The sequence below is a fragment of the Oncorhynchus mykiss genome, chromosome 5, assembly GCF_057628025.1.
Source record: "Oncorhynchus mykiss isolate SJ-2025 chromosome 5, ASM5762802v1, whole genome shotgun sequence".
NCBI lineage: Eukaryota > Metazoa > Chordata > Actinopteri > Salmoniformes > Salmonidae > Oncorhynchus > Oncorhynchus mykiss.
Genome location: NC_143026.1, coordinates 55,399,342 through 55,422,005, shown reverse-complemented (window position 1 = coordinate 55,422,005; position 22,664 = coordinate 55,399,342). Strand labels below are relative to the sequence as shown.

The window sequence follows — 22,664 nt, the reverse complement described above, 5'->3', positions numbered from 1 at the left end:
AGTATTTCAAATGACTCAAAATAGTTTTTGAACCCAGTTCGGGTGCCAAGGAGGTCACCATTAGGCTAGACATGCTTTACTAACAGTAAAGTGGAACAAACAAGTACAGGGTGTAACACCAGCAGTGGATTTGAATAGGCCAATCCGGTGACCCGCCTGTGGTGACTCATCGATACTACAGTGGGGGTAGGGTGGAGGGGGTGCACCCATGTTGATTGGGTGCAGGTTGACGCTTCCCCTGGACCCTGATCTTGGGTCGGTTTAGCATTTCCCCCACTAACGGTTAATGGTTAGGATTAGGGAAAGGGGGAAGCTGATCCTAGATCTGTACCTAGGGACACTTCACCCCAGAGCTGTTGATTGGGTGTGGGTGTAGTGTCACTTACCGCATCCTTCTCCTCCTGCTTGCGCTGCTGCTCCGCCTGTCGAACCAATTCCTCCTGTATCTCCTGGGCAATCTCATTGTCGCTGCGCTCTCTAGGTGTGTGTGTGTGTGTGTCAGAGACAAAGGAGACAAAACATTAGAAGCAAATACAGAACAGTCAACTACCCCAAAACCTGTACCCTGCCCAAAGTTCTTGTATGGATAGTAGGGCTATTTGTATCTTGTCCACACTACCCCACTCCATAACACTAGTGGCAAAAACAAGGGCTTTCACAGAACACAACAAGGACGCTAGTGCTTCTATATCTGCATTGCTTGCTGTCTGGGGCCGGGTTTCTGTAGAAGCACTTGGACATTTTGCGGATGTAAAAAAAAACAACAAAAAAAACTGCCTTTATTAAACAATCGATTTGATTGACTAATCAAGCGCGACCTCGATAGCGTCTCTCCGTTTCAGTCTTCCTCCTCTCGGCCTGTTCAGGATTACGAAAGACAGATTTATCCCGTGTTGTAAAGCGGTGAGGAGACCTGTCACAATGTGGCGGCGACAGCTAGGCTAACACAGTCGGGCTGCGATCGTTGACGCGTTGAGCTGTAGCCGTGTTGGCTCAGGGTACCAGGGCAGACGACGACGGGTCCGAGATTAGGCAGATGGGAGGTCTTCGCTACCGATCTGTCACGCATATAGCCTCCACTCCAATGACCTGCGCGCGCGTGTGTTCGTCAACTGAACCGATTCGGAAGCACAGCATCTGTGAGACTCAGGCGGCTCACACCCGAGCTGACTGATTATTCGGGAGAATATGCCAGTATGCAAATATGTAGGCTATTTTCTTATCTGTTTTATAATTACCTGCCCCCTTTGAAAACAGTGGAGACTACCAATAACAGTATACGGGCATTACCAAAATGAATAGACTTCCATTTGAACTTCAGAAAACGGCTCCTATTTCAATTTCAGGTACCCTGCTTGAAATGCTCATATTGGAAATAGATGCTATGAATTACACTGCCGAGGTGGCAGCCGGGCTGCGGGCCCCCCCCCCAAAAAATGGTATTACCAGCGCCTGTGGCGTGCTCTCCCCAGATCACCCTCTCGAAGCCAGCAGTGACGTTGAGAGGCCATCCCCTCACACACCCACAGCTAGCCGTGTGGCTAAAGGAGCTAAGCGAGGCATGGGGTAAAGAGAGCGAGCGAGACAATAGGCCTGGGAATTGCCAGGGACTTCACGATACGATATTATTGCGATACTTAAGATGCCGATATGATATGGATTGCGGTTCTATATGCATTGTGATTTTACTGCGATTCGACGTTCCAAATATGTTGCTCACCACGTGTCTGCTGCAGAGGGACAAGAGAGAGCCATGAGAACTAGTTTTGATTTGATTTGTTGTGGAAATAAAGTGCTGATGAACTGAAATACTAGTTTTGGTGCAGGTACAGCCAACTAGCGCAAAACATATTGCCTATAAACATTATTTTATGTAACTATCGATTTTATCCCACATCACTACAAAACAGCCTACAAAAAAAAGTGGGGGGTGGGGCGAGAGAGAGAGAGAGAGAGGGACAGACACACACTGGGCAAAGGCAGAGAAGATGGCAGCAGGAGCTCCCAGCATGCCAAGCAGCATTAGCCGGGCTGTATGCGCAGCAGAGCATCTGGCCTCTCTCTTGGGGGCGCTGCCCTGCTGCTAGTGAGCGTGTGAGGAAGACTCACTTCGGAGCACAACTTTCACTGCGGCATGAGCCAGCATATTTGGCACCAAAAAAAAAGAAAAGAAAAGTGGAGCACTTTCTTCCACATCTGACACAATAAAATGTGGCTGTGGCAGGGTGTTTAGCATCATGTAAACGGTGTGTATAATACGGTATGTGTGCGACTCATACGTACCGGTGGCGTCTAGGACTTTAGGGTTAATGTGTGGGTTAGATCATGGTTCTCTAGGAGTGTCTCTAGAACCTTCGGCTAGGTTAAGATAGCAGTAGTTTGTGTGGATGCGAGTGCGTTTTCCTACATTTGACACCCAAATGTCTGCTGCCGTGTTATGGTCGTAGTAGAGTCCGTGGTCGAATGATATATAATTAAGCAAAAAGGCCCGAGGGGGTGTGGCATATTTAAGCAGTAAAGCACGAGGTGTGGTATATGGCCAATGTACCACAGCTAAGGGCTGTTCTCAGGAACAACGCAGAGGTGCTTGATTGCTATATAAACTGGTTACCAATGTAATTAGAGCGGTAAAAATAAATGTTTGGTCACACCGTTGGTATACGGTCTGATATACAGTGCATTAGGAAAGTATTCAGACCCCTTCGCCTTTTCCACATTTTGTGACGTTAGCCTATTTCTAAAATGGATTAAAGAAAAACATTTCCTCAGTCTACACACAATATCCGAGGCGGTGCAGCCAACGGGTTTCTTCACGCATCGCGCAGACAGAAACAAACATCTTTCTGGTAAGAAGAGGGGCGGGGGCGTATGCCTTATGACATGGTGACATGGTGTGATGAAAGAAACATACAGGAACTCAAATCCTTCTGTTCACCTGATTTTAGAATTCCTCACAATCAAATGTGAGAATGAGAATTCTCTTCGATTATAATCACAGCCGTATATATCCCCCCCCCAAGCAGACACATCGATGGCTCTGAATGAACTTTATTTGACTCTTTGCAAACTGGAAACCATTTATCCGGAGGCTGCATTCATTGTAGCTGGGGATTTTAACAAGGCTAATCTGAAAACAAGACTCCCTACATTTTATCAGCATATCGATTGCGCAACCAGGGGAAAGCCCTTGGATCATTGTTACTCTAACTTCCGCGACGCATATAAGGCCCTGCCCCGCCCCCCTTTCGGAAAAGCTGACCACGACTCCATTTTGTTGATCCCTGCCTACAGACAGAAACTAAAACAAGAGGCTCCCACGCTGAGGTCTGTCCAACGCTGGTCCGACCAAGCTGACTCCACACTCCAAGACTGCTTCCATCACGTGGACTGGGACATGTTTCGTATTGCGTCAGACAACAACATTGACGAATACGCTGATTCGGTGTGCGAGTTCATTAGAACGTGCGATGAAGATGTCGTTCCCATAGCAACGATTAAAACATTCCCTAACCAGAAACCGTGGATTGATGGCAGCATTCGCGTGAAACTGAAAGCGCGAACCACTGCTTTTAATCAGGGCAAGGTGTCTGGTAACATGACCGAATACAAACAGTGCAGCTATTCCCTCCGCAAGGCTATCAAACAAGCTAAGCGTCAGTACAGAGACAAAGTAGAATCTCAATTCAACGGCTCAGACACAAGAAGCATGTGGCAGGGTCTACAGTCAATCACGGACTACAGGAAGAAATCCAGCCCAGTCACGGACCAGGATGTCCTGCTCCCAGGCAGACTAAATAACTTTTTTGCCCGCTTTGAGGACAATACAGTGCCACTGACACGGCCTGCAACGAAAACATGCGGTCTCTCCTTCACTGCAGCCGAGGTGAGTAAGACATTTAAACGTGTTAACCCTCGCAAGGCTGAAGGCCCAGACGGCATCCCCAGCCGCACCCTCAGAGCATGCGCAGACCAGCTGGCTGGTGTGTTTACGGACATATTCAATCAATCCCTATACCAGTCTGCTGTTCCCACATGCTTCAAGAGGGCCACCATTGTTCCTGTTCCCAAGAAAGCTAAGGTAACTGAGCTAAACGACTACGGCCCCGTAGCACTCACTTCCGTCATCATGAAGTGCTTTGAGAGACTAGTCAAGGACCATATCACCTCCACCCTACCTGACACCCTAGACCCACTCCAATTTGCTTACCGCCCAAATAGGTCCACAGACGATGCAATCTCAACCACACTGCCCTAACCCATCTGGACAAGAGGAATACCTATGTGAGAATGCTGTTCATTGACTACAGCTCGGCATTCAACACCATAGTACCCTCCAAGCTCGTCATCAAGCTCGAGACCCTGGGTCTCGACCCCGCCCTGTGCAACTGGGTACTGGACTTCCTGACGGGCCGCCCCCAGGTGGTGAGGGTAGGCAACAACATCTCCTCCCCGCTGATCCTCAACACTGGGGCCCCACAAGGGTGCGTTCTGAGCCCTCTCCTGTACACCCACGACTGCGTGGCCACGCACGCCTCCAACTCAATCATCAAGTTTGCGGACGACACAACAGTGGTAGGCTTGATTACCAACAACGACGAGACGGCCTACAGGGAGGAGGTGAGGGCCCTCGGAGTGTGGTGTCAGGAAAATAACCTCACACTCAACGTCAACAAAACTAAGGAGATGATTGTGGACTTCAGGAAACAGCAGAGGGAACACCCCCCTATCCACATCGATGGAACAGTAGTGGAGAGGGTAGCAAGTTTTAAGTTCCTCGGCATACACATCACAGACAAACTGAATTGGTCCACTCACACAGACAGCATTGTGAAGAAGGCGCAGCAGCGCCTCTTCAACCTCAGGAGGCTGAAGAAATTCAGCTTGTCACCAAAAGCACTCACAAACTTCTACAGATGCACAATCGAGAGCATCCTGGCGGGCTGTATCACCGCCTGGTACGGCAACTGCTCCGCCCTCAACCGTAAGGCTCTCCAGAGGGTAGTGAGGTCTGCACAACGCATCACCGGGGGCAAACTACCTGCCCTCCAGGACACCTACACCACCCGATGTCACAGGAAGGCCATAAAGATCATCAAGGACATCAACCACCCGAGCCACTGCCTGTTCACCCCGCTATATCATCCAGAAGGCGAGGTCAGTACAGGTGCATCAAAGCTGGGACCGAGAGACTGAAAAACAGCTTCTATCAAGGCCATCAGACTGTTAAACAGCCACCACTAACATTGAGTGGCTGCTGCCAACACACTGACACTGACTCAACTCCAGCCACTTTAGTAATGGGAATTGATGGGAAATGTAAATATATCACTAGCCACTTTAAACAATGCTACCTTATATAATGTTACTTACCCTACATTATTCATCTCATATGCATACGTATATACTGTACTCTATCATCGACTGTATCCTTATGTAATACATGTATCACTAGCCACTTTAACTATACCACTTTGTTTACATACTCATCTCATATGTATATACTGTACTCGATACCATCTACTGTATCTTGCCTATGCTGCTCTGTACCATCACTCATTCATATCCTTATGTACATATTCTTTATCCCCTTACACTGTGTACAAGACAGTAGTTTTGGAATTGTTAGTTAGATTACTTGTTGGTTATTACTGCATTGTCGGAACTAGAAGCACAAGCATTTCGCTACACTCGCATTAACATCTGCTAACCATGTGTATGTGACAAATAACATTTGATTTGAGAATGTCCTTGAGTGGCCCTGCCAGAGCCCGGACAAACCCGATCGAACATCTCTGGAGAGACCTGAAAATAGCTGTGCAGCGACGCTCCCCATCCAACCTGACAGAGCTTAAGAGGATCTGCAGAGAAGAATGGGAGAAACACCCCAAATACAAGTGGGCCAAGCGTCATACCCAAGAAGACTCGACGCTGTAAATGCTGTCAAAGGTGCTTCAACAAAGTACTGAGTACAGGGTCTGAATACTTATGTAAATGTGATAATTTTTTCATTTTATTATATAATCAATTTTAGAATAAGGCTGTAAAGTAACGTAACAAAATGTGGAAAAAGTCAAGGGGTCTGAATACTTTCCGAATGCATGGTATACCATGGCTGTCAGCCAAATCAGCAGTCAGGGCTGGAACCACCCAGTTTATAATGTCTGATATACCACAGCTTTCAGCCAATCTGCATCCAAGACCCAAACTACCCGGTTTATTATAGTATCTGTGTCACTCACATGTCCCGGTGTTGTCTCTTGGCCTTGGCCTGGGCCCTCCGGTCCTCCTCCTCTTGCAGCTGCTTGGCCAACGCTACGTCCTGCTGCACCAGACGGCTCTTGTGGACGTTGGATGCCAAGTGGCTCTCGACTGCAAAGGACAAAAAAATAAACAAACACCATGCTGACTAGTACACAATCAAGGCATGAACACGAATTGCTCTCGCAAGCTGCCTCCCCAAACAGCACCCTCTGGTCAAAGGTAGTGCACTACGTAGGGAATAAGGTGCCATTTGAGACCGACATTCAGTTCATCTGGCCAAACTGCAACGCTGAGGAACAAGATGGACGACATCAGTCACAAGCCTCGGGTTTATTTGTTTTGGTGCCTTTTAAACCGCAGGACTGGGACGCAAGTACTTGGAGTTGAGTGTGTTTATTTAGCGAACAGTTTGGACATACATTTTGAGGAGTAGAAGGGCTGTTTTAGAGTTCACTCTGTGGACGAGACGAGAGGGGTTAAAAACACTGACGCTTTGTGACTCACTGAGCTTGGCTATGACGAACTAGCCCGCTTGGATCAACTTGATGAAGAGCTGCCAATTCCAAGGCTGTGAGTGGCTGCACGTGACGAGACAGGGCCGTGGACTCGAACAGGGCAGGCTCTAAATCCTCGTTGCCGACGCACTCCCAGCCCAAAACGTGTGAAGGAGCGTCGCTCACTCCTTTGCTACTCATTCAGCTCCACTGGACTGGCTATTGATCCACTCGTAGGCTTCATGTGAAAAAGACCAAATTACGCCACTATTTACTAGAGGCTCCATGAAGTTGCTGCGGTGACAAGCTGGGAAGCAGTGGATCACCAGAGAAATAGACTGACATCGATTTTTAGGACAATGCTGATCGATTGTGTGGTGGGTTTACGGTGCCTCAATTTTTTTTAGGGCAAACACACGACAACAGAGAACAAAATATATTGTGACGTTCAATGCTATTTTTTTCCTCCCGGGTAAAACCACAGTTTGCTGTTATCTTGAATTTCTAAGAACACAGGATAAAGGCTTCTTGTTAACTCAACTTGAGAGATCTGATATCCTCCTAATCAGTGGGCCACAATCTGGTCTAAGACACTACAACTAGCTTAAGTCTATACACAGCGTAGCCTGGGAAATGAAGTTTCTGTATGGGCTACTTCTACCAGTTCTCTGTGGCTGGCATCCAAGAGGACCAGACAGCATTGGACAATGACAAAGAACACATGGGACAGTGATGCTGGACAATGAAAAGGGGAATCCTTCAGAGGCATAAACAAAGCTTAAGTTTATAGGACTAATGTGATGGAGAGACCAAATGTCAGGCCTAGCTGGCCCATCTGCCTGGGTTAAGAGGCATGACGGATGCTTTCAGAATGAAGCCTATTTATTATCTCAACCCAAGGCCATTCATGTCTTTTGGTGCATGACGGTTCTACCAGGGTTTTAAAGCAATAGGCTCTATATCCTACCATGACAGCCATGCACTCGACAGTTCTTCTGTTGAGTGAACCAAGCCTTGCGTGCAACAATCCCTCCTCGAGGCCTTCCGAGTCAAAATACCCGTTGTTTGAGTTCCTCTCTTGCTGCAGATGCAAATATGCCAAATGTTTTGGTTAAGCAGAGCTGGTCGTGGGGTAGTAGTCATCTGTTGGTTAGAGTGAGGATGACACTGTGCAATGTAGGGGACAGCCAGGCCGTGTAAAGAGTAATTCCCAGTGACCTCCAGGACAAAGGAACACGCAGATGGACTGGCTGCTAAAACCAGAACGGTTGCTGTGGCAAAGAGGGGACCCGCCCTGTCGTGACGCACTATAGCAGTGGAGGGCGGAGGACTGATACAAGGACCGACCCAAACAGAATCCATAGGCTCTTCACATTGAGGTATGGATGGATAACGGAGTCCTATCATCCAGTGTAGAATTTCTGTGTTGAAAAGCCATTGATTGTGTTTGTTGCGACTTTGTCGTCGTAGTAGTTTAAACAGGGCCGGTCCTGGCCGTACTGTCACTCTAAGCAAGACCAAAAATTGCCTGCCCCTACAAGAATAGTCCCCGTAAGCAAAATGGCGTTGAAAAGACGTCTAAAATATGTATTTTTCCAAACGTTTAAGCTAGGTTCAATTTAGGTTCTGAACGAATACGTATTTTCTGGACGTTTTAATGAAGTTAATTTTCTGTTCTGAATGAAAGTTGAAAATATGTCATTTATAGATGTCCATGTTTGGGCCAAATCAAGGCTGGTCCAGACCAGACAAAATATGAACCAACAATAATGTCTGACTGTTCCAGATTTGGTCTGGACTGGAAATCAAGGCTGGTCCCGACTGCACCAAAAAAAAAAAAAAAGGCCAGTCCAGATAAGACCCAAAAAGATCAAAAAGGCATCAGCATCAGTCCGTGATTACTGAGGTATAGCCTACAGCAGGGTCCTCGGGAGCCGGAGTGGTGTAACTTCCCATCCCTAATCAACACAGCTGATGAAACTAATTGCATTCTAAACTGAAGATCATGATTAGTTCATTATTAGTGTCAGATGTGTTAGCTGGGGCAAATATGTGACACCAATTAGGCCCGAGAGGACTGGAGTTGCCCCACAGTGTTGCCTGAAATGTCATTTTAGGAATGTCCATCTGTGGTAGACCTACCATTTTTTTTTTCTTTTTTTAAAACACACACACGACGACCACCGATCCGGACAACAACAAAAAAAACATTGCCTACGGACCGTGCTTCCTGGGGTGTAGACTACCTTGTCAGCCTGTTATGGAATTTCATGAATGCCCATCCATATTAGGCCCTCTGTAAAACAGGCCGTTGTAAATGGCTTTATTAGTCCCGATTCCTATGACTAATCAAATTGGCGGAACATCAGCAACCCAACTTTATCAGGAGTTATCCTGCGCCTTTTGTAATGTGATTACATAGCGGGAAATGCAGAAGCGCTTTCTTTTTCGCTAAGGTCAGCTTGTAAAACATTTGCAGATACAAACTAAATGACAATTTTAGACCAAGGGATGAAACTCATGGACAGCAGTTTTGAGTAGCCCGATTGTCCATTCCATATTGTACATTTTACTTTGCCCTGTCCTGTTTTTAGGATATGTTGTTTGTTAACATGACAGCACATTTTTTGTTGTTGTTGATTGGGCGCTATTTAGGTCCGGCTATTTGAGCGGAGAAACCTGCATGATGTAAAAAAAGTGTCCGTCTCATTACATTGTCATACAGGCTGGAGATAAAAATGTAGGCTACAGAAAAGGCCACATACTCTTTCTACCATATACGATATCTGCGGCCCCCTAATCCTGCCTAAATGAGCGGGCCGGCCATGAGTTTAAAGGATGTTATGTTTTGAACTGAGGTGCACATTGTTAGAAACTTACCGTTATCGAATCAATTGCAGGCAATTTATCACAATATGGATTTTTGTCCATATTTCCCAGCTCTACCGAGGGACACGAGGGCTATAATCCCCAGCCATCTGGGGGATAATGTTTATTTGTGGAAGTAAGTAGGAAGTAGTAGTTATGTCTGGCCTGGACTTTCATCTATTCTGGGAAGGGTGACTTTTTCACCTCGGGGCCTAATGAATACTGGGAGGCAGCCAATGACAGTGCTTACAGTCAGATAGTTTCACTCAAAGCCTAGGTTTCTGAGCGAAAAAAAAGGGCGACACTGAAAGATGAACGACACACATTCACAGCCTAATTATGATTAGACACACACAGACAAGTACACACCCAAGGGCAGACACAAAGAAACTGAAATGTCAAAGATGACACATTCATCTAAAAATCAAACACGCAGGCAAGAATTTGGTTTCTAAGGACAAGTTGAAGAGTCTATGAGATTCAGTTTAATAGTCACATGTACAGGGCTGTAGGTGTGATTGCAGTGAACAGTGAAAATCTTAGGCTTCAACAACATGCAGTGCAAGTGAAATATAATAATAAATGGTAATAAAAACAATATAAAATAGCACTATATACAGTGCATTCAGAAAGTATTCCGACTCCTTGACTTTTTCTACATTTTGTTACATTACAGCCTTACTCTAAATTGGATTAAAATTGTCCCCCCCCCCCCCAATCTACACACAATACCCCATAATGACAAAGTGAAAACAGGTTTTTAGAAATGTTTGCCATTTTTTACAAATTAAATCATTTTATTTACATAAGTATTCAGACCCTTTGCTATGAGCTTCGAAATTGAGTTCAGGTGCATCCTGTTTCCATTGATCATCCTTGATCTTTCTACAGCTTGATTGGAGTCCACCTGTGGTAATTTAATTTGATTGGACATGATTTGGAAAAGCACACCTGTCTATACAAGGTCCCACAGTTGACAGTGCATGTCAGAGCAGAAACCAAGCAATGAGGTCGAAAGAACTGTTCGTAGAGCTCCGAGACAGGATTGTGTCGGAACAGATCTGGGGAAGGGTACCAAAAAATGTCTGCAGCATTGAAGGTCCCCAAGAACACAGTGGCCTCCATCATTCTTAAATGGAAGAAGTTTGGTTGGAACCACCAAGACTCTTCCTAGAGCTGGCCGCTCTGCCAAACTGAGCAATTGGGGGAGAAGGGCCTTGGTCAGGGATGTGACCAAGAACCCGATGGTCACTCTGACATGGCTACAGAGTTCCTCTGTGGAGATGGGAGAACCTTGCAGAAGGACAACCATCTCTGCAGCACTCCACCTTACAGACTTTTATGGTTGTGGCCAGACGGAAACCACTCCTCAGTAAAGGGCACATGACAGCCTGTTTGGAGTTTGCCAAAAGGCACCTAAAGACTCTCAGACCATGAGAAACAAGATTCTCTGGTCTGATGAAACCAAGATTGAACTATTTGGCCTGATTGCCAAGTCTGGAAGAAACCTGGCAAACCATCCCTACGGTGAAGCATGGTGGTGGCAACATCATGCTGTGGGGATGTTTTTCAGTTGCAGGGACTGGGAGACTAGTCAGGATTGAGGCAAAGATAAACAGAGCAAAGTACAGAGAGATCCTTGATGAAAACCTGCTCCAGAGCATGCAGGACCTCAGACTGGGGCGAAGGTTCACCTTCCAACAGGACAACGACCCTGAGCACACAGTCAGGAGTGGCTTTGGGACAAGTCACTGAATGTCCTCGAGTGGCCCAGCCAGAGCCCAGACTTGAACCCAATCTAATATCTCTGGAGAAACCTGAAAATAGTTGTGCAGCGACGCTCCCCATCCAACCTGACAGAGCTTGAGAGGATCTGAAGAGAGGAATGGGAGAAACTCCCCAAATACAGGTGTTCCAAGCTTGTAGCTTCATAACCAAGAAGACTCGAGGCTGTAATCGCTGCCGAAGGTGCTTCAACAAAGTACTGAGTAAAGGGTCTGAATTCTTATGTAAACATAATATTTCTGTTTTATATTTGTATACATTTGCACAAATTTCTAAAAACCTGTTTTTGCTTTGTCATTATAGGGTAGTGTGTGTAGATGTATGAGGAAAATAAACCATTTTAGAATAAGGCTGTAACGTAACAAAATGTGGGAAAAAGTCAAGGGGTCTGAATACTTTCCAAATGGACTGTACATAACAACAACAACAACTGTGGCCGTGATGAATAAAAACAAATAAATAAAACATTTCCTTGTGGTAGAGGAGGATGTTGCAGGGCTGGAATGACCATAGGGGGAACATCAGCATGATCATTGAGTGATGTAAAAAAATATACATATTAACAACTACAATAGTGATTGTCATTTGTGTGGGGGCGAGTTGACGGTGCGTGTGTGTTTTTGGGGGGGATGTCCGTGTTGGAGGAATGTCCATAGGGGGAGTAGCAGGGGGGAGAAGGTAGCCCAATGGTCTGAGGGTAGAAACTATTGGCCAGTCTTTCAGCTTTGCCATGATGCTCCTGCACTGCCCGCATCGGAGCGATTGAAGCGGATGAGGTGTCCCCCCCCCCCCGATGACATCACAATCCCTGCTAATCTGATTGTGCTGGCCTAACGTCCACCCAGACTAGACTGTGTTGTTGTCCTACAGTAGATGGGCATTAATGTGATCCAGACACAGTGTGCAAACAACAAGCCCACTAACGCACACCAAAGCCCCAAAGTGCTATTGTGGTTGCAGCCTAGCAGGAGTCCTGCAGTGCCAAGCCTGCTGGGTGAAGCAAACTGTGGCTAGGCTTGTGTTTTATGGCTGCTTACTGCCTTGCTTCCACTGACGCTGCGCTTTATGCTGTCAGACGTGACAGATTTTCTGAGGGAAAACTTGTGGATTCATTAGACCTCTCTAAATTCTAAATATTTGGAAAAAAATGTTTGATAGTCTGTATTCTCATAAAGAAGACAAAAATGGGAGCTTGGAATACTTTATAATAAATATGCTGCAAAGGAAGCTCAAAGTGCTTTTTCTAGACCGGAGGAGCAGTTTGCATGAAATAGTTGCGGCTATTATGGACAATATATTGTAAATGGCTTTGACGTAAATGAGACTTCAAAATGTGCATGAAGCCGACTGTCTGCATCCAGACTTAAAAGTCAAATAATGCCCAGCCCAGATCCCAGCCCAAAGCACTCCGCCTTTACTTGACACATTCAAAAATAGGGGTCTGTTCTCTGTTGCACTGAGAGCTCTGCTTTGGGAACAGCCAGTACAAGCTGAAACGATAGGGATGGGTGGGAGAAGCGGATGTCCAGGTCAACCTGAAGTGTAGTGGTAGTATACTTACTTTCCTGCTCCTGGAGATTATGGGCCAGGCAGTGGTCCTCCAGCACAGCAAAGTCTCGACACACTGTACAGAGAGACAGGAACACAAGGTTAGGGAGCTCTTCTGAAGGTTTATAAAAAATATAAATAATATTTTTTTTTTTTTTTTTTAAATCGGTAAACTTTAAAAATTAACTTTTGTAGTGAAAATAGACGACACATTCCTGCTGCAACAAAAGTTGTCTCTTGTTTTGCGATACAGCTGAAGGACCAAAACGCACCAAAGGGCCTTTTGAAAAACAGTTTTTGGTGGTGTTCTATGACACAGAACATTTGAGACATTGTGCCCGCCCACACATGATGTTCTACTACAGAAAACACTGAACAGTCGCCCCAATCAAGGGCAGGAAACTTGAACAGAGCACGTAAGACTAAACAAGCTCCCCCAGTTTAACCTTAAGCTAATCAGATGGAGGCTATTGTGACTAAACTACAGCATGAAATGGAGCAGTGGCAAGGCCATTGAATGATCACACAATGCTGACAGAGAGGAAGTCCTTGTCTGCTTTGTGGCCAAAAAGGATGATTGCTGCACTACAAGCCTTATCTGCCAGATAAGAGCTAAAAAAAAGACAAAAAAGACAAAATAAAAGCTAAACTAGACTGTCTCAAGCAGGGCCCCTGAAAGACAAGTGGTCTGTAAATAAAGAGAACAGAATGAAGTAGAACTGTGGTTGAGCAAGCGGCGGCACCGAGATTTTGGTTTGAGTCAACAGCGTAGCTCATTTTGAATTAGGCTCCGCGAATCCCTTTTCTGAGCCGTATAGCCTAAGCTTGCTGTGGTAAATCAAAGTATTTTTTTTTTTACAATACATCAAAATACAGAAAAACGCACAGGAAAACCAGTAACAACTTATCAAATCTTCTAAGAACATGAAAGTCACATCCAATGCACAGCAGCATGGCAAAGTCAAAAGTGTCTTATGCTGAACCTTCCTACATGTCACTCAATCAGAATAGCAATGCTCTTGTTATTGGCAGTATCTGGCACACATTCAGCCGTTTTTGCTGAGGACATGCAAACAGTTTAAAATGAGCTTATGGGGAAGAGGAGGGAAGCAGCAGCTTCCAAACAAATAGTCAGCGGAAGGCTAACAAAAACCATTCAGACCGTCAGACTGAGGCAAAGCAGTTGTGAAACAGCAAAGTGCTACAGTTTAAGGCAAATCAAGATGGAGAACAAGAAGAATCACAGGGGTAGAAAAGAGAGAGAGTGAAACTAATGGAGGAAATCTAGGGCTGCATCCTGATTTGCACCGTACTCCCTATATTAGTGCACTACTTATATATTATTATTTTTAAAACGGGGCCCATGGGGCTCTGGTCAAAAGTAGTACACTATGTAGGAAGACAACTAGATTCAGCTGCAGGACGATTTTTGTCTTGAGCGGATGGTCAGGGGACTGGAACATACTAAAATAATTTGTAGACTTCAAATTGACCCAAACAGAGTGCCTTCGGAAAGTATTCTGACTCCTTGACCTTTACCACATTGTTACATTTCTGCCTTATTCTAAAATTGATGAAGAAAAAAAGAACCCCTCAATCTACACACAATACCCCATAATGACAAAGCACAAATAGTTTAGAAATATTTGCTAATTTACTAATATCACTTTTACATAAGTATTCAGTACTTTGGTGAAGCACCTTTGGCAGCGCCAAGTCTTCTTGGGTATGACGCGACAAGCTTGGCACAACTGTATTTGGGGTGTTTCTCCCATTCTTCTCTGCAGATCGTCTCAAGCTCTGTCAGGTTGGATGGGAAGCGTCGCTGCACAGCTATTTTCAGGTCTCTCCAGAGATGTTCAATCGATCGGGTTCAAGTCCGGGCTCTGGCTGGACCACAAGGACATTCTGAGACTTGTCCCGAAGCCACTCCTGCATTGTCTTGGCTGTGTGCTTAGGGTCGTTGTCCTGTTGGATGGTGAACTTTCGCCCCAGTCCAAGGCCCTGAGCACTCATCAAGGATCTCTGTACTTTGCTCCGTTCAGCTTTCCCTTGATCCTGACGAGTATCCCAGTCGCTGACACTGAAAAATATCCCCTCAGCATGATGCTGCCACCACGCTTCACTGTAGGGATGGTGCCAGGTTTCCTCCAGATGCGACGCTTGGCATTCAGGCCAACGAGTTCAAGCTTGGTTTCATTAGACCAGAGAATCTTGTTTCTCATGGTCTGAGAGTCCTTTAGGTGCCTTTTGGCAAACTCCAAGCGGGCTGTCATGTGCCTTTTCCTGAGGAGTGGCTTCCGTCTAGCCATTACCATAGAAGGCCTAATTTGTGGAGTGCTGCAGAGATGGTTGTCCTTCTGGAAGGTTCTCCCATCTCCACAGAGGAACTCTGGAACTCTGTCAGAGTGACCATCAGGTTCTTGGTCACCTCCCTGACCAAGGCCCTTCTCCACCAATTGCTCAGTTTGGCTCTAAGAAGAGTCATGGTGTTTCCAAACTTATTCCATTTAAGAATGAAGAGGCCACTATGTTCTCAGGGACCTCCAATGCTGCAGACATTTTTTAAGTACCCTTCCCCAGAACAGTGCCTCGACAAAATCCTGTCTCAGAGCTCTACGAACAATTCCTTCAACCCTCAATAAAATGATGCACACGGGCCAGTTGGGGAACCCCGATGTAGGGAATAGGGTCCCATTTGAGACATCCTAAATGTCCGACAGGTGGGTGGATGTCTTTGGGAGACATGCACTGTAGCCTGTTTTCGCTTGTGCAGGACTTGAACAAGAATTTAACTGACGGTCGCTAGTGTTATCAGTAATGCTGATATGGATATTCATATGATTACCGTCATTATTTTAAAACCATTAAGGGGGGGAAATCAGACAGATTACGTAGGCTAACCCTAATCCCGAAAAGTCTGTCCTAGCAAACAAACAAACCATAATTGGCATTAGGCCTACTGAACAGCCAATCAACTACATGGAATGTTCTAAATCCCTTTCATACAACTGTATGCACCAGCCATCTCAAATCACTCGACCTTCAGCAAGCAAATGATGATTCAAAACAGACATGCTAATATCTTTTTGCATTTTAACTCCATGCGTCCAATAGACCTGTGCAGAGCCTTGCTACCGTAGGGTCTGTTTTGATCTCGAACATTCTCAGGGTGAAGCACGGCAAATGTTTGCTGAGGAACATTCGCATGTGTTTAATAAGCCGGGTAAAACTGTACTTAAGCCCCTTCTGTTTATCTGTGGTGGACATATTTTCTCCCTGCACTGTGACTATGTTAGAGGATACAAGTAAGCTGTGATTATAAATGTGTAATTAACCATGTTCCCATCTGCTACTGGCAGTGGGTGGCTGACGTCTAGCCTAATTGTATCACCAGATCATAAGTTCAGATGTTTTCTACACCGAAATGTGCAGAAGTTGCACGTCTAGCAGCACTTGGGTCTAGTTTTGAAAGAAACTGTGTGGGCTAACTAAGGATGTAAATAAGTTATTTTTTTCCCCCGTGAATATGAATCCTTGTCATCTATAAAACGAGAGATTAACCAATGGGGGTTTGGGGAGGGATGGAACCATCTCCGATGACCATAATGAATCCCGTGGATGGTGCTATGGAGACAGCCGCAGAGCAGTGGAAAGGCACGTTCTCCCATCATGCACTTTTCTAGACCAGCATCGCAAAAATTCGAAGGAGTTGGATTGGAACAGCTGTTTTGCACACGCAGGAAGAGTTCGTTACACTTCTCCATTCCGATCAGATTGAAAACATACAGAGGAACAGGAAACGTGCATGAGATATCCAACCCGGGATCTGTCCAGTGGCCACACAGCAGCTGTAACGTACTATTGTTTTAGGGAAGCGGTATGCTTTCTGATTTCTCCACCACTACATTTCTGAATAACATTTAGGCCATTTTGAGGAAACATTGGGATTGTTTTGCACACTGACATGGAATATTTCTGTCAACATACCGCTATTAAAATAAATGAGATGTTTTCTCCATTAAGTAATTCAACAATGTGTATGCTGCCATCTTGTCTAGGCTAGTGTTAACCCGGGATCCTTCGGCCGTCCCTACCCTAAAACCTAACCCAGTGGTATTCAAAGTCGGGGTCATAATCTCGAAGGGTTGCGGGGAACAAAAATTAAGAGAACAGATTGTATGAGACAACACACAACATGAGACTTTTTTTTTTTTTAAACTATTTTGAAAAAAGTATTTATTGGCTTCTTTTCATAAAATGTTTTTTTTATTTTTTAAACATGGGGTCAACAGAAATTCTGGTAGAAAACAAAATGGGGCCCTCGCTGAAAAAGTTTGAATAGTACTGCCCTAACCCTCAACCATAATCCTTAACCGTTTTAAATGTCAACTTCAACAGGGGTGATGGCAGAGTTGGGAGGTCCCAAGGATTCCATTTAGACTTGTCCATCTTCTCTATTTCAAATATTCTTAGTGACCGAGACAGGTGGGATTTAGGTATATATACACAGTACCAGTCAAAAGTTTGGACACACCTACTCATTCAAGGGTTTTTATTTTTTAAATGTTTCTATGAAATAACACCTATGGAATCATGTAGTAACCAAAAAGCGTTAAACAAATCAAAATATATTTTAGATTTTTCCAAAGTAGCCACCCTTTACGCACTCTTGGCATTCTCTCAACCAGCTTCACCTGGAATGCTTTTCCAACAGTCTTGGAGTTCCCACACATGCTGAACACTTGTTCGCTGCTTTTCCTTCACTCTGCGGTCCAACTCATCCCAAATCATCTCAATTGGGGTGAGGTCAGGTGATTGGAGGCCAGGTCATCTGATGCAGCACTCCACTCTCCTTGGTCAAATAGCCCTTACACAGCCTGAAGGTGTGTTGGGTCATTGTCCTGTTGAAAAACAAATTATAGTCCCACTAAGCGCAACCCAGATGGGATGGAGTATCGCTGTAGAATTCTTGGCTCAAGCAAGTCTCTTCTTATTGGTGTTCTTTAGTAGTGGTTTATTTGCAGCATTTCTACCACGAAGGCCTGATTCACTCAGTCTCCTCTGAGCAGTTGATGTTGCGATGTGTCTGTTACTTGACCTCTGTGAAGCATTTATTTGGCCTGCAATTTCTGATGCTGGTAACTCTAATGAACTAATCCTTTGCTTCAGAGGTAACTCTGGGTCTTCCTTTCCTGTGGCAGTCCTCATGAGAGCCAGTTTCATTATAGCGCTTGGCGGTTTTTGCGACTGAACTCGAATAAACTTTTGTAATGGTGAGAGGTTAGCATGTCTTGGTGGTATGATATTTGTGGGTCTGTAACTTTCGCACTCATTGTTCATGATTAATCAACTCAGAATTATCGTGGTAGCATCCACATTAATGTAGACGTTTTTAGAAACATTCTATTATTAGACTCAAATTATAATACATTTACCATTCATTTCTACTGGGCACAAAACAAACAGCAAATGCATCCACCAAGAATGTACAGTCACAAGATTAATGTAGTCATTGCAGTGCTAGGAATATGTGAACAAATACTTAACTTGTTTATACTTTAATACACATGTGAATTTGTCCCAATACTTTTGGTCCCCTAAAAATCGGTTCACACGATATGGATGAAAATACCCTCAAATTAAAGTGGAGTCTGCACTTTAACTTCACAGTCCTTGTATCATTTCAAATCCAAAGTGCTGGAGTACAGAGTCAGAACAACAACAATGTGTCACTGTCCAAATACTTTGAGCTCACATTCACACAGTTTATTAGGTACACCCATCTGGTACCGGGGTCGGACCCCCCTTTGCGTCCAGAACAGCTACAGATATGCTGTAATGTTCAAACATTGCTCAATAGGTATCAAGGGACCTAACGTGTGCCAGGAAAACATTCCCCACACGTTGACACCACGCAGGATAAGGCCATGGACTCAAGCCGCTTACTCCACTTCCTGACTTTTCCATTAGCATGACGCAACAGGAACCCGGAATTCGTCAGACCAGGCAATGTTTTTCCCACTCCTCAATTGTTCAGTGTTGGTGATAGCGTGCCCACTGGAGCCTCTTCTTGTTTTTAACTGATAGGAGTGGAACCTCGTGTGGTTGTCTGCTGCAACAGCCCATCGTTGACAAGGACAAACAAGTTATGCGTTCCAAGATGCTGTTCTGCACACCACTGTTGTACTGCGGGTTATTTGCCTGTGTGGCCCACCTGTTAGCTTGCATGATTCTTGCCACTCTCCATCGACCTCTCTCATCAACAAGCCCACAGGACTGGATGTTTTTTGTTTGTTACACCATTCCCGGTAAACCGTAGACGCCTGTGCATGAAAAGACCAGGAGGCCAGCCATTTCTGTGATACTGAAACTAGTGCACCGGGCACCGACAATCATACCACACTCAAAGTTCCTTAAGTCACTCGTTTTGCACACGCGAACGTTCAATCGAACAGTAACTGAATGCCTGATTTATATAGCAAGCCACAGCCACTTATGATCTGTAGGAGCAAACAATTTGTGTAAACTGGCCACTGAGTGTAGAGCTAATGTAACCGTGATTGACCACACACTGCAGCACAGTAGGTGGCGGCATGTACCTTAAACGTTTGTTTGCGGACCGCCACCATAGAAGAAGAACAAACAAAAAGACAAAGGTGAGTCCACCCCAAACGCTGCATGTCATGGTGACACTCATCTGTCTACTCTTGATCAATGAGAGAATATTTGAAATAGACAAGAGGACACATTGTTGTATTAGCTACTTAATGGAGAGATTAAAATCTCGATTTAAAAAAAAAATCTATATTTTATTAACAGAACATTTTCTAAATTAAAAAAACGATCCAAGTGCAAATCTGCTCAAAATCTTTGTCAGCATTAAAATGTATTGTATACTGTATTGTATACTGGACATACGCATTTCAGAAGATACGTGTTTGGCCAAATCGAGAATGAAGACACTATCGCCAAGTTAATATGGTTGGTCGAAAATACTCAGCGCTACGCCAAACAGTACCTATCCTGCCCTAATGGAGCGTCACATTAGCCCGCGTCACAATCTGCTAGCTAGGCTGGCTGCCAGGTAGGCAGCTAAAAGCTCACGCTAACAACGGGGGATATCTACAGTAGCTTTATAAATAATCCCGGATACAGTAAAAAAAAAAAAAAAAAATCTGCACCAGGCTAGATAGCAAATAAAACATAACGAACGTTAGCTAGTTACACTGGCACGCATGGATTCGAACAGTAACATTACTGATGCCCTCATAACATCAGTACAGTACTAGTACTGTAAACGAGATACTGTAACGTTATTACCTGGCTAACAAAACAAACAGATGCACGCACTTGACACCTGAAATGTGGAAAACAACCACCTGGTAACAAGTAGGTCTAAACACGAGGCTAGTTCTACAGATGAACGTTGAATAGATCACGCTCGCCAGCAAACGTTACCTTCTTTTACTCCAGGCAGTTTGTTTTGATCGATGGGAAACTCAGCCATGTTGTCAGCGACGTGTCAAAGCCGTTCCCGTTGAATTATGCTTCCGCGATGTGCCGAAGGTTACCAGAGCAGAGTCTGACCGTCTGTTGTCATAAAAACCATTGGTGATTCCGGTACTAACATTACGGGTGTCCCTTTGATTCTTGTCGGCACTGTGGCTAGCCAGTCAGATTTGGTGAGCGAGCCTCCCGTCTTCCTCCGTTCTGCAGCTGTGGGTTTGATTAGCGAGCTAGCTAGCTGAGGGAAGGAAGAAATGAAAAGAGTCCAGCTACGGATAGCAGGCGGGCCAAATCATTCACGGTTAAATATGTAAGGGATGAAAGAGTATAGAGGAGATATTGCGTTCGCTCAACGTACACACACACAATTACACAAGCATAACCACTATTACATCCCTGGCTGTATATCAGGAGTAAAAGTCATGCGGTACGGTACGGGCAAAACGTAAGCCTATCACAATTATTACAACATGCCCCAAAAAACGATAGGTTATAACCACCATTATTTAACGTTGCTGCATGAAAAATGTGCCAATTGACAGGAAACCGGGTGGCATATGCTCAAAATTGTTATGGTTTGAAGGGAACAATTACATTTGGTCAAGTCTGATAATTGAATGTATTTCTTTTAACCTTTATTTAACTAGGCAAACGTTTTAAAAACGCATTCTTATTTACAATCAAGGCCTGCTCATTGTGGGATGGGGGCTGGGATTCAAAATAAAAGTATAGGACAAGACAGACACCACAACACTACATAACGATAGACCTAAGACGACAACATACCATGGCAGCAACGCATGACAACACAGCAACGGTAGCAACACAACATGACAACATGGTAGAAACACAACAAGGCAGCAGCACAACATGGTAGCAGCACAAAACATGGTACAAACATTATTGGGCCCAGACAACAGCACAAAGGGCAAGAAGGTAGAGACAACAATATATCACGTGAAGCAGCCACAACTGTCAGTAAGAGTGTCCATAATTGAGTATTTGAATGAAGAGATCGAGATAGAACTGTCCAGTTTAAGTGTTTCCTTGCAGCTCGTTCCAGTCGCTAGCTGCAGCGAACTGAAAAGAGAAGCAACCCGGGGATGTGTGTGCTTTGGGGACCTTTGACAGAATGTGACTGGCAGAACGGGTGTTGTATGTGGAGGATGAGGGCTGCTGTAGGTATCTCATATAGTGGAAGTGAGGCCTAAGAGGGTTTTTATAAATAAGCATCAACCAGTTGGTCTTGCGACAGGAATACAGAGATGACCAGTTTACAGAGAAGCTCCAGACAAGGGAGGATGAGTGGCCCAGACCGATGCGTGCGTTGACAACAATTTAGACTACAAGTGTAGGCCTAATAACAATCGCATAATGTTATTGTTCGTGGGGTTGCCTGTTTCGCATGTTATTTTCGCATTAATACGTGTCTCACATCAGTTTGCAAACAATGTAAAAAATACAAATCATTGAGTTAATAAAGCTGCATACAAATATGGTCTCTTTTTTTGTTGTTGCTTAGGACAGCTTTATGTAGGTCCTAACAGTTTGTGGGCACCGTTTGTCACCGTTATAGTGCAATTAATGTATTGTTTAGTGTTGTGTAGTGGCTTTGCTGGAATGCATATAAAAACTTTTTTTAGGAGTTTGCCCCACCAAGATTTACATACTAAAATTGCCACTGCGTAGGAAACTTGTCAATAAGACTAGGGGAAGATAAGCTTTCCCTAAAGTAAATTATATTACACTGAACAAAAATATAAAAGTAACGTCTAAAGTGTTGGTCCCATGTTTCATGAGCTGAAATAAAAGATCCCAGAAATGTTGCAAAAAGCTTATTTCTCTAAAATGTTTGTTTACATCCCTGTTAGTGAGCATTTCTCCTTTGCCAAGATAATCCATCCACCTGAAAGATGTGGCACATCAAGAAGCTGATTCAACTATAATCATTACACAGGTGTGCCTTGTGCTGGGGACGATAAAAGGTCACTCAAAAATGTGCAGTTTTGTCACATTACACAATGCCACAGATGTCTCAAGTTTTTAGGGTGCGTGCAATTGGAAATCTGACTGCAGGAGCGTGTGCTGTACCTTTTTTTCTCCACACATAGTGTTGTGTGTTCCTTCCAAACAACTCAACTGTAGTTTATCTGTTCACGGAATATTTTGCCAGTAGTGCTGTGGAACATCCAGGTGCAC

General features: G+C 44.6%; 1 protein-coding gene across 2 annotated transcripts in view; it reads right to left on the bottom strand.

Annotated features, from left to right (window-relative positions):
* LOC110524032 (coiled-coil domain-containing protein 50) overlaps positions 1-21,547 on the bottom strand; it is a 37,336-nt gene extending 15,789 nt beyond the window's left edge. The window contains exons 1-4 of one of the 2 annotated variants that reach the window (XM_090235186.1): positions 20,418-21,547; positions 12,970-13,032; positions 6,240-6,369; positions 387-477 (exon numbers count right to left, since the gene is read on the bottom strand). In XM_090235186.1, coding sequence (XP_090091312.1) covers positions 387-477; positions 6,240-6,369; positions 12,970-13,032; positions 20,418-20,466 — 333 coding nt within the window. In that variant the 5' untranslated portion in view covers positions 20,467-21,547. The remainder of the gene's footprint in view (positions 1-386; positions 478-6,239; positions 6,370-12,969; positions 13,033-20,417) is intronic. The other variant, XM_036977829.2, reaches the window with a different exon arrangement.
* Between the last annotated feature and the right edge of the window lie 1,117 nt (positions 21,548-22,664).